This window comes from Pongo pygmaeus, chromosome 20 (assembly GCF_028885625.2).
Source record: "Pongo pygmaeus isolate AG05252 chromosome 20, NHGRI_mPonPyg2-v2.0_pri, whole genome shotgun sequence".
NCBI classification, from domain to species: Eukaryota; Metazoa; Chordata; class Mammalia; order Primates; family Hominidae; genus Pongo; species Pongo pygmaeus.
In genome coordinates, this window is record NC_072393.2 from 10947781 (window position 1) to 10967179 (window position 19399).

At 51.4% G+C, this 19399-nt stretch overlaps 1 protein-coding gene across 1 annotated transcript; it reads left to right on the forward strand.

The window, feature by feature from the left end:
• Positions 1-6576: 6576 nt before the first annotated feature.
• QTRT1 (queuine tRNA-ribosyltransferase catalytic subunit 1) lies at positions 6577-18871 on the forward strand. Its single transcript, XM_054463937.2, has 10 exons — positions 6577-6903; positions 7150-7218; positions 7317-7455; positions 12774-12852; positions 12972-13087; positions 17667-17805; positions 18059-18134; positions 18264-18373; positions 18459-18546; positions 18624-18871. Exons 1-10 carry the CDS (start codon positions 6661-6663, stop codon positions 18774-18776), a joined length of 1212 nt encoding a protein of 403 aa, XP_054319912.2. The 5' UTR covers positions 6577-6660; the 3' UTR covers positions 18777-18871.
• Positions 18872-19399: the final 528 nt, after the last annotated feature.

A 19399-nucleotide genomic window follows, 5' to 3' on the forward strand; every position in this document is an offset into this window, starting at 1 on the left:
TTTGATAATTGTTGAAGCTAGGTCATTGGTTACAAGGTGATAACTATGCAATTCTCTGTACGTTTGTCTATGCTTGAAAAGTGTGTAATAAGAATGTCAGGTGGCACAGTGATCTCCAGAAGGGGCAGAGAACCAGCATCAGGGGCTACACAGCCAGTGGTGGTACCCCAACGCCAACCCCACACATAGCCCAATGTCACAATGACTAAGTACAGAGACTGTAGTTTATGCTACAAGGATTACTGTGGCTGGACACTAGATGTGCAGCCACCTATAAATTTCCTGAGTGTAGCTTCAGTTTTGACATAAACTGTTCTTATTTTCATGAATCTCTGTAGCATGGATGTAGCTGCCTCCGACTCCTGTCCCTAGTGTTTTCCAGCCCAAGTGCCTGTTTCTCCTTACCACTGGCCGTTTTTTGTTTGTTTGTTTGTTTGTTTGTTTTGGGACGGGGTTTCACTCTTCTTGCCCAGGCTGGAGTGCAATGGCACGATCTCAAATCACCGCAACCTGCATCTCCCAAGTTCAAGCGATTCTCCTTCCTCAGCCTCCTTAGTAGCTGGGATTATAGGTATATGCCACCACACCTGGCTAATTTTGTATTTTTAGTAGAGATGGGGTTTCTCCATGTTGGCCAGGCTGGTCTTAAACTCCCGACCTCAGGTTATCCGCCCGTCTCGGCCTCCCAAAGTGCTGGGATTACAAGTGTGAGCCACCGCGCCCGGCCACCACCACTGGCTTTTGATCCAAATTGTGAATGGCAGAACCTGAGCCTTGTGCAGCCTGGCTGCAGGGCAGGCTGGGAACGTAACTGTCAATTATAACTTCTATGGAAAGGCAGGCTTAGCCTTAAAAGATATGACATTCTCTCAATGCAGGGGTGTATGAGGGGGGTCAGGTGTTAGGTGGCCAAGAAAAGAAGGGGCTATACTAGCTTCAGAACAGCAAATCCAGGCAACCCTTAATCCAATCAACCATTCATCCAATCGTGGTGATTGCATTCTAAAATGCAGAGGATTCCCTCCAACATTCCAGAAGCTTTGGATAACCAAGAATTGCAAGCAGGTCAGAGCTCCAAGACAAGGTCACCCAGAAAGGAAAGAGACTCACATTGGATAAGATAATGAAATGCTGTTTTTGGAACCTAAACCACTGAGAGGCAACATTGGCTGCACACAGAAATTCCTTGAGGCTTAAAACAAAAAACAAAAGAAAATTGATGACTGAGTCTCATCCCCATAGATTTTTTTTTTTTTTAAGAGATGATCGACCAGGTGCAGTGGATCATGCCTGTAATCCCAGCACTTTGAGAGACTGAGGCAGGTGGATCACCTGAGGTCAGGAGTTGGAGACCAACCTGGCCAATATTGCAAAACCCTGTCTCTACTAAAAACACAAAAAATTACCTGGGCATGGTGGTGGGCGCCTGTAATCCCAGCTACTTTAGGAGGCTGAGGCAGGAGAATTGCTTGAACCCGGGAGGTGGAGGTTGCAGTGAGCCAAGATCGCACCATTGCATGCTAGCCTGGGCGACTCTAATTTCTGGCCTCAAGCAATCCTCCTACTTCATCGTCCCAAAGTACATAAGCTACTCACCATAGATTTTAGTTTAAGTTGTCTGGGCATAGAGATAGTTTAAAACTCCACAGGTAATTCTATGTGCAGCCAAGAGTGAAAAACAGTGGTTCTGAAACTTGAGTGGGCATCAGAATAACATAGAAAGCTTGGCAAGGAGCAGATTTAAACACATATTGGCCAGGCGCTGTGGCAATCCTCCTGCTTCAGTCTCCCAAGTAGCTGGAATTATGGGTAATTTTTAAACTTTTTTTTTTTTTTTTTTTTTTGCCATGTTGCCCAGGCTGATCTCTAACTCCTGGGCTCGTATGATCCACCCAACTTGGCCTCCCAAAGTGCTGGAATTACAGGCGTGAGCCACCGCGCCTGGTAAACATTTTGAAAAATAGAAATATTAGCTGGGCACGGTGGCTCACACCTGTATCCCAGCACTTCGGGAGGCCTAGATGGGTGGATCGCTTGAGGTCAGGAGTTTGAGACCAGGCTGGCCATCATGGTGAAACCTCATCTGTACTAAAAACAAAAATTAGCCAGGCGCGGTGGCTCACACCTGTAATCCCAGCACTTTGGGAGGCCAAGGTGGGCGGATCACCTGAGGTCAGGAGTTCAAGACCAGACTGGCCAATATGGAGAAACCCCGTCTCTACTAAAAATACAAAATAATTAGCCAGGCGTGGTGGCGTATGCCTGTAATTCCAGCTACTCTGCAGGCTGAAGCAGGAGAATCACTTGAACCCGGGAGGTGGAGGTTGTAGTGAGCCAAGATTGCACTATTGCACTCCAGCCTGGGCAACAAGAGCAAAACTCCATCTCAAAAAAAAAAAAAAAAAAAAAATGGCCAGGTGCGGTGGCTCACGCCTGTAATCCCAGCACTTTGGGAGGCCAGGGCGTGTGGATCATGAGGTCAGGAGGTCAAGACCATCCTGGCTAACATGGTGAAAACCGGTCTCTGCTAAAAATACAAAAAATTAGCCGGGCGTGGTGGCGGGCGTCTGTAGTCCCAGCTACTCAGGAGGCTGAGGCAGGAGAATGGTGTGGACCCGGGAGGCGGAGCTTTTAGTGAGCAGAGATTGTGCCACTGCGCTCCAGCCTGGGCAGCAGAGCAAGACTCTGTCTCAAAAAAAAATTAGCTAGGTGTGGCGGCAGGCACCTGTAATCCCGGTTGACTGAGAGGCTGACATAGGAGAATCGCTTGAACCTGGGAGGCGGAGGTTGCAGTGAGCTGAGACTGTGCCACTACACTCCAGCCTGGGCAACAGAGTGAGATTCTGTCTCAAAAAAAAAAAAAAAAAAGAGAAAAGAAAGGATGAGTGTTGTAGACAAAGGCAGGTGCAAAGGCCCTGAGGTTGGCTTGCTAGTGGGCAGGGGTGTTTTCCAGGTGGGTTTTCCAGGTGTGGCCTTACTAAGGATGCCCCACCATCTGGGCAACTGGTCTCCTTAGCCTTTCTTACAGGATGGGAGGCTTGAGGCTCCCTTAGACACCCTCTTGGCCAGAGTAGCTCAGTTTAAGACAATTGAAAGGACATCTTCTGGAACAATAGTGCTCTCTGCTGGCCAGGACAGATAACAGATCCAGTTGTAATGATAACAATTACTATATAATATTGTATATTATTATTATCTTTTTTTTTAGGGTTTGGGTCTCACTCTGTTGCCCAGCCTGGTGTACAGTAGCCCAATCATAGCTCACTGCAGCCGCCAACTCTTCAGCTCAAGTGATCCTCCTGGCTCAGCTTCTTGAGTAGCTGAGACTACAGGGGCATGCCACCACACCATGTTAATGTTTTTGTTTTGTTTTGTTTTTGTTTTTGTTTTTTGAGACGAAGTCTCGCTTTGTCGCCCAGGCTGGAGTGCAGTGGCGCGATCGCGGCTCAACCTCTGCCTCCCGGGTTCAAGCGATTCTCCTGCTTCGGCCTCCCGAGTAGCTGGGACTACAGGCGCGCACCCCCAGGCCTGGCTAATTTTTGTATTTTTTTAGTAGAGACGGGGTTTCACCATATTGGCCAGGCTGGTCTCGAACTCCTGACCTCGTGATCCGCCCGCCTCGGCCTCCCAAAGTGCTGGGATTACAGGCGTGAGCCACCGTGCCTGGCCCACACCCTGTTAATTTTTTAATTTTTAAAATTTTTTTTCTTTTTGAGACAGAGTTTTGCTCTTGTTACCCAGGCTGGAGTGCAATGACATGATCTCGGCTCACTGCAAACTCCACCTCCCAGGTTCAAGCAATTCTCCTGCCTCAGTCTTCTGAGTAGCTGGGATTACAGGTATGCGCCACCATGCCTGGCTAATTTTGTATTTTTAGTAGAGACAGGGTTTCTCCACGTTGGTCAGGCTGGTCTCGAACTCCCAACATCAGGTCATCCGCCCGCCTCAGCCTCTCAAAGCACTGGGATTACAGGCATGAGCCACCGCACCCAGCCACACCCGCTTAATTTTTTTTTTTTTTTTTTTTTTTTTGAGACGGAATCTCGCTCTGTCACCCAGGCTGGAGTGCAGTGGCGCGATCTCGGCTCACTGCAAGCTCCACCTCCCAGGTTCACGCCATTCTCCTGCCTCAGCCTCCAGAGTAGCTGGGATTACAGGTGCCCGCCACAGCACCCAGCTAATTTTTTGTATTTTTAGTAGAGACGGGGTTCCACCGTGTTAGCCAGGATGGTCTCGATCTCCTGACCTCATGATCCACCCGCCTCGGCCTCCCAAAGTGCTGGGATTACAGGCGTGAGCCACTGCGCCCAGCTTTTTTTTTTTTTTTTTGAGACGGAGTCTAGCTCTGTCGCCCAGGCTGGAGTGCAGTGGCGCGATCTCAGCTCACTGCAAGCTCCACCTCCCGGGTTCAAGCCATTCTCCTGCCTCAGCCTCCCAAACAGCTGGGATTACAGGCGCCCACCACCATGCCCAGGTAATTTTTTGTATTTTTTTAGTAGAGACAGGGTTTTATTGTGTTAGCCAGGCTGGTCTCGAACTGCTGACCTCATGATCTGCCTGCTTCGGCCTCCCAAAGTGCTGGGATTACAGGCGTGAGCCACTGCGCCCAGCTTTTTTTTTTTTTTTTTGAGACGGAGTCTAGCTCTGTCGCCCAGGCTGGAGTGCAGTGGCGCGATCTCAGCTCACTGCAAGCTCCACCTCCCAGGTTCAAGCCATTCTCCTGCCTCAGCCTCCCAAACAGCTGGGATTACAGGCGCCCACCACCATGCCCAGGTAATTTTTTGTATTTTTTTAGTAGAGACAGGGTTTTATTGTGTTAGCCAGGCTGGTCTCGAACTCCTGACCTCATGATCTGCCTGCTTCGGCCTCCCAAAGTGCTGGGATTACAGGCATGAGACACCGCGCCCAGCCAATTTTTAAATTTTTTTTACGGACAGGGTCTGGCTATATTACTCAAGCTGGTCTCAATCTCCTGGCCTTGAGCGAACTTCCTGTCTTGGCCTCTCAAAGTGCTGGGAATACAGGTTTGAGCCACTGCACATGCCAGGGGTTATATAGTTATATATTAGGTTTTGTTTGGTTTTTGAGACAAGGTCTCACTCTGTCACCCAGGCTGGAGTGCAGTGGCAAGATTACAGCTCCCTGCAGCCTCATGAGCCTCAACCTTCTAGGCCTAAGTGATCTTCCTGTCTCAGCCTCTCAAGTAGCTGGGACTGCAGGCTCGCATCGCTACACTGGTCTAGTATTTTGTTAGTTTTGAAGAGACGGGATCTCGTCATGTTGCCCAGGCTGGTCTCAAACTCCTCGCCTTAAATGACCCACCCTCCTGAGCCTCCCAAAATGCTGGGATTACTGGAGAAAACCACTGTGCCCGGCTTTATTTATTATTATTATAAATGGAACACAACCAGCACTCAATAAATCTGTGACCCTTCCTCTCCTTGCTGCATGGAGTCTGGCGCTAGTCTGGTATGTATATATAGGTATACGCTGAATGAATGAAGGAATAATTGTGGCCAGGTTCTGAGCCTTAGCTTCTTCTATAAATCTGGGACTCCTTATTTAATTTTTAGATTTTTTGAGAAGAGGTCTCACTGTGTCGCCCAGGCTATAGTGCACTGGCTTGATCACAGCTCACTGCAGCCTCCGTCTCCCTGGTTCAAGTGATCTTTTCGCTTCAGCCTCCCAAGTAGCTGGGACTACAGAGGGCGCCAGCACGCCTGGCTAAATTTTTTGTTTCGTTTGTAGAGACAAAGTCTCATTATTTTGTCCAGGCTGGTCTCGAACCCCTGGGCTCAACTGATTTACCGCCTTGGCCTCCCAAATTGATGGGATTACAGGCGTGAGCCACTGCACCCAGCCTCCTTCTTTTATTGAATAAACTAATGCTAACTGGGCACTTACTATGTGCTAGGTCCTGTACTGATTTCTTGGTATAAAGCGATGAACAAGTTGCAACAAAAGCGCCACCAATAGCTCACTGCAGCCTGGGCCAAGCACTGTGTAAAGATCTATACATCATCCTTATTCAATCTTTTTTTTTTTTTTTTTTGTGACCGAGTCTCGCTCTATCGCCCAGGCTGGAGTGCAGTGGCGCGGTCTCGGCTCACTGCAAGCTCCGCCTCCCAGGTTCACGCCATTCTCCTGCCTCAGCCTCTAGAGTAGCTGGGACTACAGGCGCCCGCCACCACGTCCGGCTAATTTTTTGTATTTTTAGTAGAGACGGGGTTTCACCGTGTTAGCCAGGATGGTCTTAATCCCATGACCTCGTGATCCTCCCGCCTCGGCCTCCCAAAGTGCTGGGATTACAGGCGTGAGCCACCACCCCCGGCCCTTTATTCAATCTTTACAGCGACTTTATGCCGAGATGCTGTAATTCGCCACATTTTATCCAAGAGAAAATTATGGCTAAGAGAGTCTCTGATTGTAGCTCGAAAGTGCTAGGGATGGGATTCGTTCCCAGTTCAATTCTGATTCTTCGCTTCACCGTGTTGCGGGTAGGAGTTAAATGGGCCCCCAGCCAGGACCAGTGGTTCAAATCCGTTGCCATGGTCCCCCGACGCTTTCCCGGGCTCCAGAACGGGTCGCGCGTTCACGTGACAGCAGCCAACATGGCGCCGCCCACTGTGTGGTACGGCCCACGTGGTTCCGACAGTCAAGATGGCGGGAGCGGCCACCCAGGCTTCCCTGGAGTCGGCCCCACGGATCATGCGGCTGGTGGCCGAATGCAGCCGCTCCAGGGCCCGGGCAGGCGAGCTGCGGCTGCCGCATGGGACAGTGGCCACTCCTGTGTTCATGCCAGTGGGCACGCAGGCCACCATGAAGGGCATCACGACCGAACAGCTGGACGCTCTGGGTTGCCGCATCTGCCTGGGCAATACCTACCATCTGGGTCTAAGGCCGGTGGGTGGGCCCTGCCCGCGCGGGGAGGCGGCGAGGCGCTGAGGCGTGGGGAGCCATGGAGCGTCCTCCAGGCCCTGACACTCCTCCCAAAGTCAATCGACCAGCCGTATTGAGCGCCCCCAATGACCAGGCCTTGTACTGGGCGTGAAAGAGCAGCAGGGACTAAAGCTGGCCAGATCTGTCTCCCAAGAAGGGCCCCCAGGGACGCGGTCACCCCTAACCTGACACTTTCTTCCATCAACCCAGGGACCCGAGCTGATCCAGAAAGCCAACGGTCTCCACGGCTTCATGAATTGGCCTCATAATCTGCTAACGGTGAGCTGAGGAGAGAGCCGGCCTTCTAGGGCCCTTCTCTGGAGTGAAGGGTCCCCCATCTCCACCCCCTGACAGCTTTGTGGTGGGGTTTCCCTTAGGACAGCGGCGGTTTCCAGATGGTGTCGCTGGTGTCTCTGTCCGAGGTGACGGAGGAGGGCGTCCGCTTCCGCTCCCCCTACGACGGCAATGAGACCCTGCTGAGCCCGGAGAAATCCGTGCAGATCCAGAATGCATTGGGTGAGAGGACCCTGGGGAGCCGCCCCCTTACCCTGTCTGTCAGGGGGTGAAGGTTACACAGGGCCTGTTCTTTAGGTGTTGTGTGGCTTTGAGCAGGTCACTCCTTGCTGAGCCTCAGTTGAACCAACTCAAAACGGGGGTAAATAGTAGCAGGTCTTTGGTAGAATTGTCCACAAGTACATATGAGATGATGTTACTAAATCTCCATCCCAGCCATGTAGTAGCTTAAGTATTATTATTGCAGTTTTTCTCTCATTAGCAAATTAAGACTGGACGTGGAAGCTCATGCCTGTAGTCCCAGCAATTTGGGAAACTGAGGCGGGAAGATCACTTGAGGCCAGGAGTTGGAGACCAGCTTGGGCAATACAGGGAGACCCTGTTTCTACCAAAATAAAAAATAAAAAAAACAAATTAATTGGACAAATACCTGTTGAAATAATGGTGGCAACAAGAGGATTGGGGAGGCTTTAGGCTCCTCCCATATCCTCAATATCCTTTTTTTTTTTTTTTTTTTTTGAGACGGAGTTTTGCTCTTGTTGCCCAGGCTAGAGTGCAATGATGCGATCTCGGCTCACCGCAACCTCCACCTCCCGGGTTCAAGTGATTCTCCTGACTCAGCCTCCCGAGTAGCTGGGATTACAGGTGTGTGCTACCACACCTGGCTAATTTTGTATTTTTAGTAGAGACAGGGTTTCTCCATGTTGGTTAAGCTACTCTCGAACTCCTGAGCTCAGGTGATCCACCTGCCTCGGCCTCCCAAAGTGCTGGGATTACAGGCGTGAGCCACCACGCCTGGTATTTTTTTTATTTTTATTTTTTTGAGACAGAGTTGCCCAGGCTGGAGTGCAATGGTGTGATAGCCAGTCACTGCAACCTCCACCTCCCGGGTTCAAGTGATTCTCCTGCCTCAGCCTGCTGAGTAGCTGGGATTACAACTGCTTTTTGTATTTTTTGTAGAGACGGGTTTCACTATGTTGGCAAGGCTGGTCTCAAACTCCTGACCTCAAGTGATCCACCTACTTCGGCCTCCCAGAGTGCTGGGATTATAGGTGTGAGCCACCATGCCTGGCCCAATATCCCCATTTCTTGATAAAGAGGTTTAACATTTTCTCAACCTTGTAAAGAACCATGGCAACACAAGGTCAACACCCCTCTTCCCCTCATCATTCTAATAGATTGATGCTGTAGGGAGGAAGAAATATTTTTTCTTCTTAGATTCATGGCTGAAGCCCCTATAACAAAAGCCCTTATAAGAAAAGAAGCCGCGTGCTGGGTGCGGTGGCCATGCCTGTAATCCCAGCACTTTGGGAGGCCGAGGCGCGATCGTGACTCACTGCAACACTGCCTCCTGGTTCAAGCAATTCACCTGCTTTAGCCTCCCGAGTAGCTGGGATTACAGGTGCCCGCTACCACACCCAGCTAATTTTTGTATTTTCAGTAGAGATGGGGTTTCACCATGTTGGCCAGGCTGGTTATGGACTCCTGACCTCAAGTGATCTGCCCATCTTGGTCCCCCAAAGTGCTGGGATTACAGGTGTGAGCCACTGTGCCCGGCCTATAAGTTTATTTTTTTATGTTTATTTATTTTTATGTATTATTTTGAGACAGAGTCTCACTCTGTCACCCAGGCTAGAGTACAGTGGCACAATCTCAGGTCACTGCAACCTCTGCCTCCTGGCCTCAAGCAATTCTCCTGCCTCAGCCTCCCAAGTAGCTGGGATTACAGGTGCACGCCACCACACCCAGCTAGTTTTTTGTATTTTTAGTAGAGACAGGGTTTCACCATGTTGGCCAGACTGGTCTTGAACTCCTGACCTCAAGCGATCTGCCTGCCTTGGCCTCCCAAAGTGCTGAGATTACAGGCGTGAGCCACCATGCCTGGCCAAAAATTTTTTGTAGAGATGAGAGTCTCACTACATTACCTGGGCTGGTCTTGAACTCCTGCCTACAAACAGTCCTTTGCCTTGACCACTCAAAGTGCCCATGTTACAAGCATGAGCCACTGTGCCAGCCGCCATGTGTTTTTTTTTGTTTTTTTCCTGGAGACGGAGTCTTGCTTAGTTGTCCAGGCTGGAGTGCAGTGGCGCAATCTCAGCTCACTGCAAGCTCCGCCTCCTGGGTTCATGCCACTCTCCTGCCTCAGCCTCCGGAGTAGCTGGGACTACAGGCGCCTGCCACTGCGCCCGGCTAATTTTTTTGTATTTTTACTAGAGACGGGGTTTCATTGTGTTAGCCAGGATGGTCTCGATCTCCTGACCTCGTGATCCGCCCGCCTCCGCCTCCCAAAGTGCTGGGATTACAGGCGTGAGCAACTGTGCCTGGCCTTTTTTTTTTTTTTTTTTTTTTGAGACGGAGTCTTGCTCTGTCGCCCAGGCTGGAGTGCAGTGGATTCACGCCATTCTCCTGCCTCAGCCTCTTGAGTAGCTGGGACTACTGGCACCTGCCACCACGCCCGGCTAATTTTTTTGTATTTTTGCTAGAGACTGGGTTTCATCATGTTAGCCAGGATGGTCTCGATCTCCTGACCTCGTGATCCACCCGCCTTGGCCTCCCAAATTGCTGGGATTACAGGTGTGAGCCACCGTGCCTGGCCTCTTTTTTTTTTTTTTTTTGAAACCGAGTTTTGCTCTTGTTGCCCAGGCTGGAGTGCAATGGCACAGTCTCGGCTCACAGCAACCTCTGCCTTCTGGGTTCAAGCAATTCTCCTGCCTCAGCCTCCCGAGTAGCTGGGATGACAGGCATGCGCCACCATGCCCGGCTAATTTTGTATTTTTAGTAGAGACGGGGTTTCTCCATGTTGGTCAGGCTGGTCTTGAACTCCTGACCTCAGGTGATCCGCTTGCCTCAGCCTCCCAAAGTGCTGGGATTACAGGTGTGAGCCACCACGCCCAGCTAAAGTCCTAGTTATTTAATGAATGTTGTAATTTTTTTTTTTTTTTTTTTTTTTTTGAGATGGAGTCTCGCTCTGTCACCTAGGCTGGAGTGCAATGGCTCGATCTTGGCTCACTGCAACCTCTGCTGCCCGGATTTAAGCTATTCTCCTGCCTCAGCCTCCCCAGCAGCTGGGACTACAGGTGCCTGCCACCACGCCTGGCTAATTTTTGTATTTTTAGTAGAGATGGGGTTTCACCTTGTTGGTCAGGCTGATCTCGAACTCCTGACTTCAGGTGATCCACCTGCCTCAGCCTCCCAAAGGGCTGGGATTACAGGCGTGAGCCACCGCACCCAACCCCATTTATTTTTTCGTCTTTCTTTTTTTTTCTTTTTTGAGAAGGAGTCTCATTCTTTGACCAAGGCTGGAGTGCAGTGGCACTGTGTTGGCTCACTGCAACCTCTGTCTTCTGGGTTCAAGCACTTCTCCTGCTGCAGCCTCCCGAGTAGCTGGGATTACAGGTGCCCACCACCACACCCGGCTAGTTTTTATATTTTTAGTGGAGACGGGGTTTCACCAAGTGGGCCAGGCTGGTCTCGAACTCCTGACCTAAGGTGATCCACCCATCTCGGCCTCCCAAAATGCTGGGACTACAGGCGTGAGTCACCATGCCTGCCCCTTTTTTTCTTTTTTGAGACGCAATCTCGCTCTGTCACCCAGGCTGGAGTACTGTGGTGTGATCTTGGCTCACTGCAACCTTTGCTTCCTGGGTTCAAACGATTCTCCTGCCTCAGCCTCCCAAGTAGCTGGGACTTCAGGTGCATGCCACCATGCCGGGCTAATTTTTGTATTTGTTGTAGAGACAGGGTTTCACCATATTGGCCAGGCTGGTCTTGAACTCCCGATCCCAAGTGATTGACCTGCCTTGGCCTTCCAAAGTGCTGGGATTACAGGCGCGAGCCACCAGGCCTGGCCTGTTCTTTTTTGTTTTTTTTTTGAGACGGAGTCTCGCTCTGTCACTCAGGCTGGAGTGCAGTGGTGCGATCTTGGCTCACTGCAAGCTCCGCCTCCCGGGTTCACACCATTCTCCTGCCTCGGCTCCCGAGTAGCTGGGACTACAGGCCCCCGCCACCACGCCCGGCTAATTTTTTGTATTTTTAGTAGAGATGGGGTTTCACTGTGTTAGCCAGGATGGTCTCGATCTCCTGACCTCGTGATCCACCCGCCTCGGCCTCCCAAAGTGCTGGGATTACAGGCGTGAGCCAGTGCTCCCGGCTGTGGCCTGTTCTTTTTTATTTTAACTTTTTTTCATCTATTTATTTTCTTAATAATGGAGATGGGGTCTCTCTGTGTTGCCCAGGCTGGTGTCGAACTCCTGGGCTCAAGTGATCCTTCCGCCTGGGCCTTCCAAAGTGTTTGGATTATATAGGTCATCAGGTTTCATTTTATGCCACTAAACCACTATGCTGTGCACAGTGGCTCATGCCTATAATCTTAGCACTTTTTTTTTTTTTTGAGAAGGCGTCTCGCTCTGTCGCCCTGGCTGGAGTGCAGTGGTGCAATCTCAGCCCACTGCAACCTCCGTCTCCCGGGTTCAAGCGATTCTCCTGCCTCAGCCTCTTGAGTAGCTGGGATTACAGGAATACACCACCACGCCCGGCTAATTTTTGTATTTTTAGTAGAGATGGGGTTTCACCACCTTGGCCAGGCTGGTCTCGAACTCCCGACCTCAAATGATCCACCTGGGTTGGCCTTCCAAAATGCTGGGATGACAAGCGTGAGCCACTGCGCCCGGCTTTTTTTTTTTTTTTTTTTTTTTTTTTAAATTTTTTTTATTTATTTATTTTTAACACAGCCTTGCTCTGTCATCCAGGCTGGAGTGCAGTGGCACAATCTTGGCTCACTGCTACCTCTGTCTCCCAGATTCAAGCTATTCTCCTGTCTCTGCCTTCCAAGCAGCTGGGACTACAGGCACGTGCCATCACATCTGGCTAATTTTTGTGTTTTTAGGAGAGATGGGGTTTCACCATGTTGGCAAGGCTGGTCTTGAACTCCTGACCTCAGATGACCTGCCTGCCTTGGCGTCCCCAAGTGCTGGGATTACAGGCGTAGTCACCGCACCCGGCCAGCAGAGCCCTGCTGATGGATGTTTGGTTTCCGGTCTTGCTGTGGCACGCCACATAGCAAGGAATCCCTTTGTATATTTTAGGATTTTATTTTGTGTAACAGGATAGGATTTTAAGCTGGGGAGAGGCAGGATCAAAGGCACATTCTGTAAAGCTCCTTCTGGCTGCTGTATAAACAGACTGAGAAAGTCACGTGGGAGTTGGCAAGACGGGGGATGGGGGGATGCTCTTAGGGAGGTCCAACTTGTCCCCATGTGACAGCAGGCTTTCCCCAAGCACTGCGGGCTTTCCCAGTGATGTTGCCCCCATCTCACCATCAGGCTCGGACATCATCATGCAGCTGGACGACGTGGTTAGCAGTACTGTGACTGGTCCACGTGTGGAGGAGGCCATGTACAGGTGTGTATATGCTGTGTGCATGTGTGGGATACGTGGTGGGAAGGGATCCTGGTCCCTGTAGCCTTGTCTCCTACCCCCTCACCAGGCCCCTGGGGCTTGTGACTGGGGCCCTGTTGCAGGTCAATCCGCTGGCTGGACCGGTGCATTGCAGCCCATCAGCGGCCGGACAAGCAGTACCTCTTCGCCATTATCCAGGGTGGGCTGGACGCAGATCTCCGGGCCACCTGCCTTGAAGGTAGAGCCGTGCGCTGGCAGGCCCAGGGTTTGGCCATCGCGGAGGTCCCCACATGGGCCTGGCGTATGGTGGGACTGGATTGCTCATGGGTGGAAGGGCACTGCGCTAGAAAAAATAGCCGGAGCAAAGGCTCTCGGGCCACGTGCAGTAGAATGTATTGAGAGAATGGCCATGATTCCAGTAGTTAATGGTCTTCCAGTTTTTTTATTTGTTTGTTTTTGTTTTTTTTTTGAGACGGAGTCTCAGGTGATCCACCCCCCTCGGCCTCCCAAAGTGCTGGGATTATAGTCATGAGCCACCGTGCCCAGCCTATTTATTTATTTATTTATTTTACTTTTTTTTTTTGGGGGGGGATGGAGTCTTGCACTGTCGCCCAGGCTGGAGTGCTGCGGCGTGATCTTGGCTCACTGCAACCTCTGCCTCCCTGCAACCTCTGCCTCCCGGGTTCAATCTATTCTCCTGCCTCAGCCTCCTGAGTAGCTGGGACTATAGGCACCCACCACCACGCCCGGCTAATTTTTGTATTTTTAGTAGACACAGGGTTTCACCATTTTGGCCAGGCTGGTTTCAAACTCCTGACCTTGTGATCCTCCTGCCTCGGCCTCCCAAAGTGCTGGGATTACAGGCATGAGCCACCGCGCGTGGTCTATTCATTTATTTTTGAAACACGGTCTTAACTCTGTTGCTCCTCCTGGAGTGCAGTGGCTAGGTCAAAGCTCACTGCAGCCTCAAACTCCTGGGATCAAGCAATCCTGCCTCAGCTTTCCAAAGTGCTTGGAATATAGGTGCACGCTGGTGTGTCCAGCCATGCATTACATTTTTACATGGAATGCTTTCTGGTGTTTTCTTTTCTCTTTCATTTAAAAACAACAACAACCCGTGCTTCATCGAAGTCATTTCTCACCCACCTGCAGTTTGACAAGCACCGCCCTAAGGGGCGCTTCTCAAAGTTCTCTGAGGCTTACTTGCCCCAGCACAAACTACTGGAAGTCCTGGTAAAATGCAGCTCCCCTTCCCATGATCTGACCAGAGTTGGAGCTAGGGAAGGCCTAGGAATCTGCATGTAAACACCCTGTGTCCAGTTGGTACCACTGCTCACATTACCTTCAAAACCTGGCCCCAGACAACGCCTGCATTCCTTTTTTCTTTCTTTTTTTTTTTTTTTTGAGACAGAGTTTCGCTCTTCTTGCCCAGGCTGGAGTGCAGTGGCGTGATCTCAGGTCACTGCAACCTCCGCCTTCCGGTTTCAAGTGATTCTCCTGCCTCAGCCTCCTGAGTAGCTGAGATTCCAGGCATGCACCACCATGCCTGGCTAATTTTTGTATTTTTAGTAGGGACACGGTTTCACCATGTTGGCTAGGCTGGTCTTGAACTCCTGACCTCGTGATCCACCCACCTTGGCCTCCAGAGTGCTGGGATTACAGGCATGAGCCACCGCACCTGGCCAACATCTGCATTCTTGATGGCATGGCCTCTTCGGGTTGAACTGGGCAGCTGGGGCACACGGTAAGCCTGGGCTTGGAGGCCAGACCCAGGTTTGAATCCAGCCTTTGGCATATGTGGCCTTGGACTAGTGGTTTAAGCTCTGCAAGCCTCAATTTCCTCTTGTTTCAGGCAAGTTGAACAATAGTACAATTCTGCAGCCCCTTCTGTGTCATCCAGGTCCTCAGAGCGAAAGTCTAAAATCCAGAACACTGGCCGGGTGCCATAGCTCACACCTGAATCCCAGCACTTTAGGAGGCCAAGGCAAGAGGATTGCTTGAGGCCAGGAGTTTGAGACCAGTCTGGGTGACATAGTGAGATCCCATCTCTAAAAAAAGAGAATTGGGCCAGGCATGCTGGCTCACACCTATAATCTCAGTACTTTGTGAGGCCAAGGCGGGCAAATCATGAGGTCAGGAGTTCGAGACCAGCCTGGCCAACATGATGAAACCCCGTTTCTACTAAAAATACAAAAATTAGGCCGGGCGTGGTGGCTCACACCTGTAATCCCAGCACTTTGGGAGGCTGAGGCGGGCGAATCATGAGGTCAGGAGATCGAGACCATCCTGGCTAACATGGTGAAACCCCATCTCTACTAAAAAATAGAAAAAATTAGCTGGGTGTGGTGGCAGGCGCCTGTAGTCCCAGAGGCAGGAGAATGGTGTGAACCTGGGAGATGGAGCTTGTAGTGAGCCGAGATCGTGCCACTGCACTCCAGCCTGGGCAACAAAGTGAGACTCCATCTCAAAAAAAAAAAAAAAAAAAATTAGCCAGGCATGGTGGTGGGCACCTGTAATCTTAGCTACTCGGGAGGCTGAGGCAGGAGAATCACTTGAACCCGGGAGGTGGAGGTTACAGTGAGCTGAGATCACACCACTGCACTCCAGCCTGGGCGACAGAGCAAGAATCCGTCTCAAAAAAAAGAAAAAAAGAAAATTTGCACGCAAGCATGGGAGTGCGTGCCTGTGAGCCTAGATACTTGGGAGGCTGAGGTGGGAGGATCGCTTGATTGAGCCCAGGGGTTGGTGGCTGCAGTGAGCTATGATGACATCACTGTACTGCAGTCTGGGTAACACAGTGAGACCCTGTCTCAAAAAAAAAAAAAAAAAAAGAAGAAAAGAAAAGAGAAAAAACTTAGAATGCCCTGAAAAATTTGCAGCTCATTTCATGGCTAACTTAGATCTCTCATTTTTTATCCCAGCTGTTACAAGTCTTCACATATTTTTATTTTTATTTATTTTTTATATTTTGAGACGGAGTTTTGCTCTTGTTGTCCAGGCTGGAGTGCAGTGGCGCCATCTCGGCTCACTGCAACCTCTGCCTTCTGGTTTCAAGCGATTCTCCTGCTTCAGCCTCCCGAGTAGCTGGGATTATAGGCACCAGCCACCACGCCCGACCAATTTTTGTCTTTTTAGTAGGGATGGGGTTTCACCATGTTGGCCAGGCTGGTCTCAAACTCCGGACCTCGTGATCCACATGCCTTGGCCTCCCAAAGTGCTGGGATTACAGGCATGAGCCACGTGCCCAGCCTATTTTTATTTTTTAAATTTTACTTTGGCCGGGCGTGGTGGCTCACGCCTGTAATCCTGGCACTTTGGGAGGCCGAAGTGGGCGGATCACCTGAGGTCAGGAGTTCGAGACCAGCCTGCCCAAAATGGCGGAACCCTGTCTCTATTAAAAATACAAAAAATTAGCCGGGCATGGTGGCGGGCAACTGTAATCCCAGCTACTCGGGGGGCTGAGGCAGGAGAATTACTTGAACCCGGGAGGCGAGGGTTGCAGTGAGCCAAGATGGTGCCACTGCACTCCAGCCTGGGTGACAAGAGCAAAACTCTGTCTCGAAAAAAAAAAATTTAAGTGCTGGGATACATGTGCAGAACGTGCAAGTTTGTTACACAGCTGTAAATGTGCCATGGTGGTTTCCTGCACACATCAGACCGTCATCTAGGTTTTAAGCCCCGCATGCGTTATGTATTTGTCCTAATGCTCTCACTCCCCTTTCCTCCACCAACCAAGTCTTCACATATTTTGTTGCACAAATATTACAGTGTTTGATGACAGGCTATTGGGTGTTTTTTGTTGTTGTTGTTTTGTTTTGTTTTGTTTTGTTTTGTTTTTGAGATGGAGTCTCGCTCTGTCACCCAGGCTGGAGTGCAGTCGGGTGATCTCGGCTCACTGCAACCTCCGCCTCTCAGGTTCAAGCAATTCTCCTGCCTCAGCCTCCTGTGTAGCTGGGACTGCAGGCGCCCATCACCACACACGGCTAATTTTTGTATTTTTTAGTAGAGACAGGGTTTCACCATGTTGGTTAGCCTGCTTTCGAACTCCTGACCTCGTAATCTGCCTGCCTCAGCCTCCCAAAGTGCTGGGATTATAGGCATGAGTCACTGCGCCCGGCCCTTTTTTCTTTTTTGAGACGGAGTCTCACTTTGTCGCCCAGGCTAGAATGCAGTGGTGTGATCTTGGCTCACTACAACCTTTACCTCCCAGGTTCAAGTGATTCTGCTGCCTCAGCCTCCTGTGTAGCTGGGACCACAGGCATGCACCACCACGCATGGCTACTTTTCGTATTTTTAGTAGAGACAGGGTTTCACCATGTTGGCCAGATTGTTCTTCAACACCAGACTTCAAGTGATCTGCTTGCCTTGGCCTCCCACAGTGCTGGGATGACAGGCATGATCCACTGCGCCTAACCTGACAGCTGTTGTTACTCAGCATGTGGGATGTTTACTGTTCTCAAATCTGGAAAATTCTGAATTCTGAAACACATCTGGTTCCAACAGTTTCAGCTAAGGGACTGTGGGCTGTGCCTCTTCTGAGCACTGAAGGAAAGGGTCTTGCATACAGCAGGCACTCAATAAATGTTAGCTGAGATCAGCAGCAGTTCCAGCCCCTAGACAGACAGACTGATGGACCTTCTCCTCTGTCTCCCTCTCTGTCTCTGTCTCCATCTCTGCCTCTGTCTGTCTTTCTGTCTCTGTCTGTTTCTCTGACTCTCTCCCTGAGCGACTCTGGAAGTCTGGGCAGGGTGTGTTCTGGGATTGAAGACCAGGCGCATTTCCTCTTCTGTGGTCCTCACCTTACCCTGTACCCTCAGAGATGACCAAGCGAGACGTGCCTGGCTTCGCCATCGGGGGCCTGAGCGGGGGTGAGAGCAAGTCTCAGTTCTGGCGGATGGTGGCGCTGAGCACCTCTCGGCTGCCGAAGGACAAGCCCCGATATCTGATGGGGGTCGGGTATGTTGTGGATAGGAGAGCCAGAGCCCTACCTGTGGGGAGTGGATTTCTGGGGACCCCCTACACTGCTTGGGGGAGTGGCATTTGGGGGAAACGGACACAGGTCTGATCTGAGGAGACTAGGAAGACGTGGCTGTCCCTTGGGGGCCATTCTGAGGGAATATGGCCCAGTCTGGGGCAGTGTGAGGGTTGGGAGGGGCCCTGGGAAGCCCCTGAGGTTCTCTGCCCCCTCCTGTTATGGCTGCAACCCCAGCTATGCCACTGATCTGGTAGTCTGCGTGGCTCTTGGATGTGACATGTTCGACTGCGTCTTCCCCACACGGACAGCGGTGAGGCTCTGGCAGAAGGAGGTCAGGGCGGGAGACGGGTGGGGGACTAGGGAGGCAAGGTTAGGGGTGGGGGGCGGGGAGAATGAAGCCCTGGGTGACCCCCCTTTCCCTGCCCTTCCTCTCCCACAGCGCTTTGGCTCTGCCCTGGTGCCCACTGGGAACCTGCAGTTGAGGAAGAAGGTGTTTGAGAAGGACTTCGGCCCCATAGACCCGGAGTGCACCTGCCCCACATGCCAAAAGTAGGCAGCATGGCACTGGGAGCTGGGGCAGGGCGTGGAAGGGACAGGGCCTGGCTGTGCTGAGCTGTCCCCTGCCGCTCTACAGGCACAGCCGCGCCTTCCTGCACGCACTGCTGCACAGTGACAACACGGCCGCGCTGCACCACCTCACGGTCCACAACATCGCCTACCAGGTGAGCCAGTGCCCGGGGCAAGGCGGGCGGGGGTGTCCTAGGTGCATATGCCCCACGCTGACCTCCCCTCCCCGCAGCTGCAGCTCATGAGCGCCGTCCGCACCAGCATCGTGGAGAAGCGCTTCCCGGACTTTGTGCGGGACTTTATGGGCACCATGTACGGGGATCCCACCCTCTGTCCCACCTGGGCCACTGACGCCCTGGCCTCTGTGGGAATCACACTGGGCTGACCTGGTGTTAGAAGAGGGAGGGAGGAAAGGAGGGAGGGAGGGGCTGGAAGATACTGAAGGATTTCTTTTTGGAAGGTTTTTTTTATTGTAACTTACAGAGTGTGTCTGTGTCTTCTTGGGGAAGTGGCCTGTCTGGGTCCCCCTCCCGGTCTGAGCGTCATTGCAGTGGAATATCTCCCCTTCTCACCAATCATAACACGTCACTGTGGCAGCAGCGGATAGCTGGAAACCACCTGCCAGTGCCCAGCATGTAGGGCGTGCCCCTAGAGTGGGAGCTGCCACCTGCTTCCTGGGGCCCAGGCCCCCCATCCACCTTGGAGGGAGGTACTGTTGGCCTCTCCTTTTTTACAGCTGAGGAAGCAGGCCCAGGGAAGGGAGGGAACTTGCCCAAGGTCATCACCATCAAAGAAATGGTATCTTGGCTTTAAGGCATACACTCCTAGTCTGACTCATAGATATGAGGCTTAATCTCCTATTTTTTTTCTTTCTTTTTTTTTTTTTCCGAGACTGAGTCTCGCTCTGTCACCCAGGCTGGAGTGCAGTGGTAGGATCTTGGATCACTGCCACCTCCACCTCCCGGGTTCAAACGATTCTCCTGCCTCAGCCTCCCGAGTAGCTGAGAC

Coding starts and splice junctions, on each gene's coding strand:
- QTRT1 (XM_054463937.2), top strand. CDS start 6,661: ATGGCGGGAGCGGCCACCCAGGCTTCCCTGGAGTCGGCCCCACGGATC. Junction 7,456..12,773: donor GCAGATCCAGAATGCATTGG/GTGAGAGGACCC, acceptor TCTCACCATCAG/GCTCGGACATCATCATGCAG. Junction 17,806..18,058: donor CGATATCTGATGGGGGTCGG/GTATGTTGTGGA, acceptor CTGCAACCCCAG/CTATGCCACTGATCTGGTAG.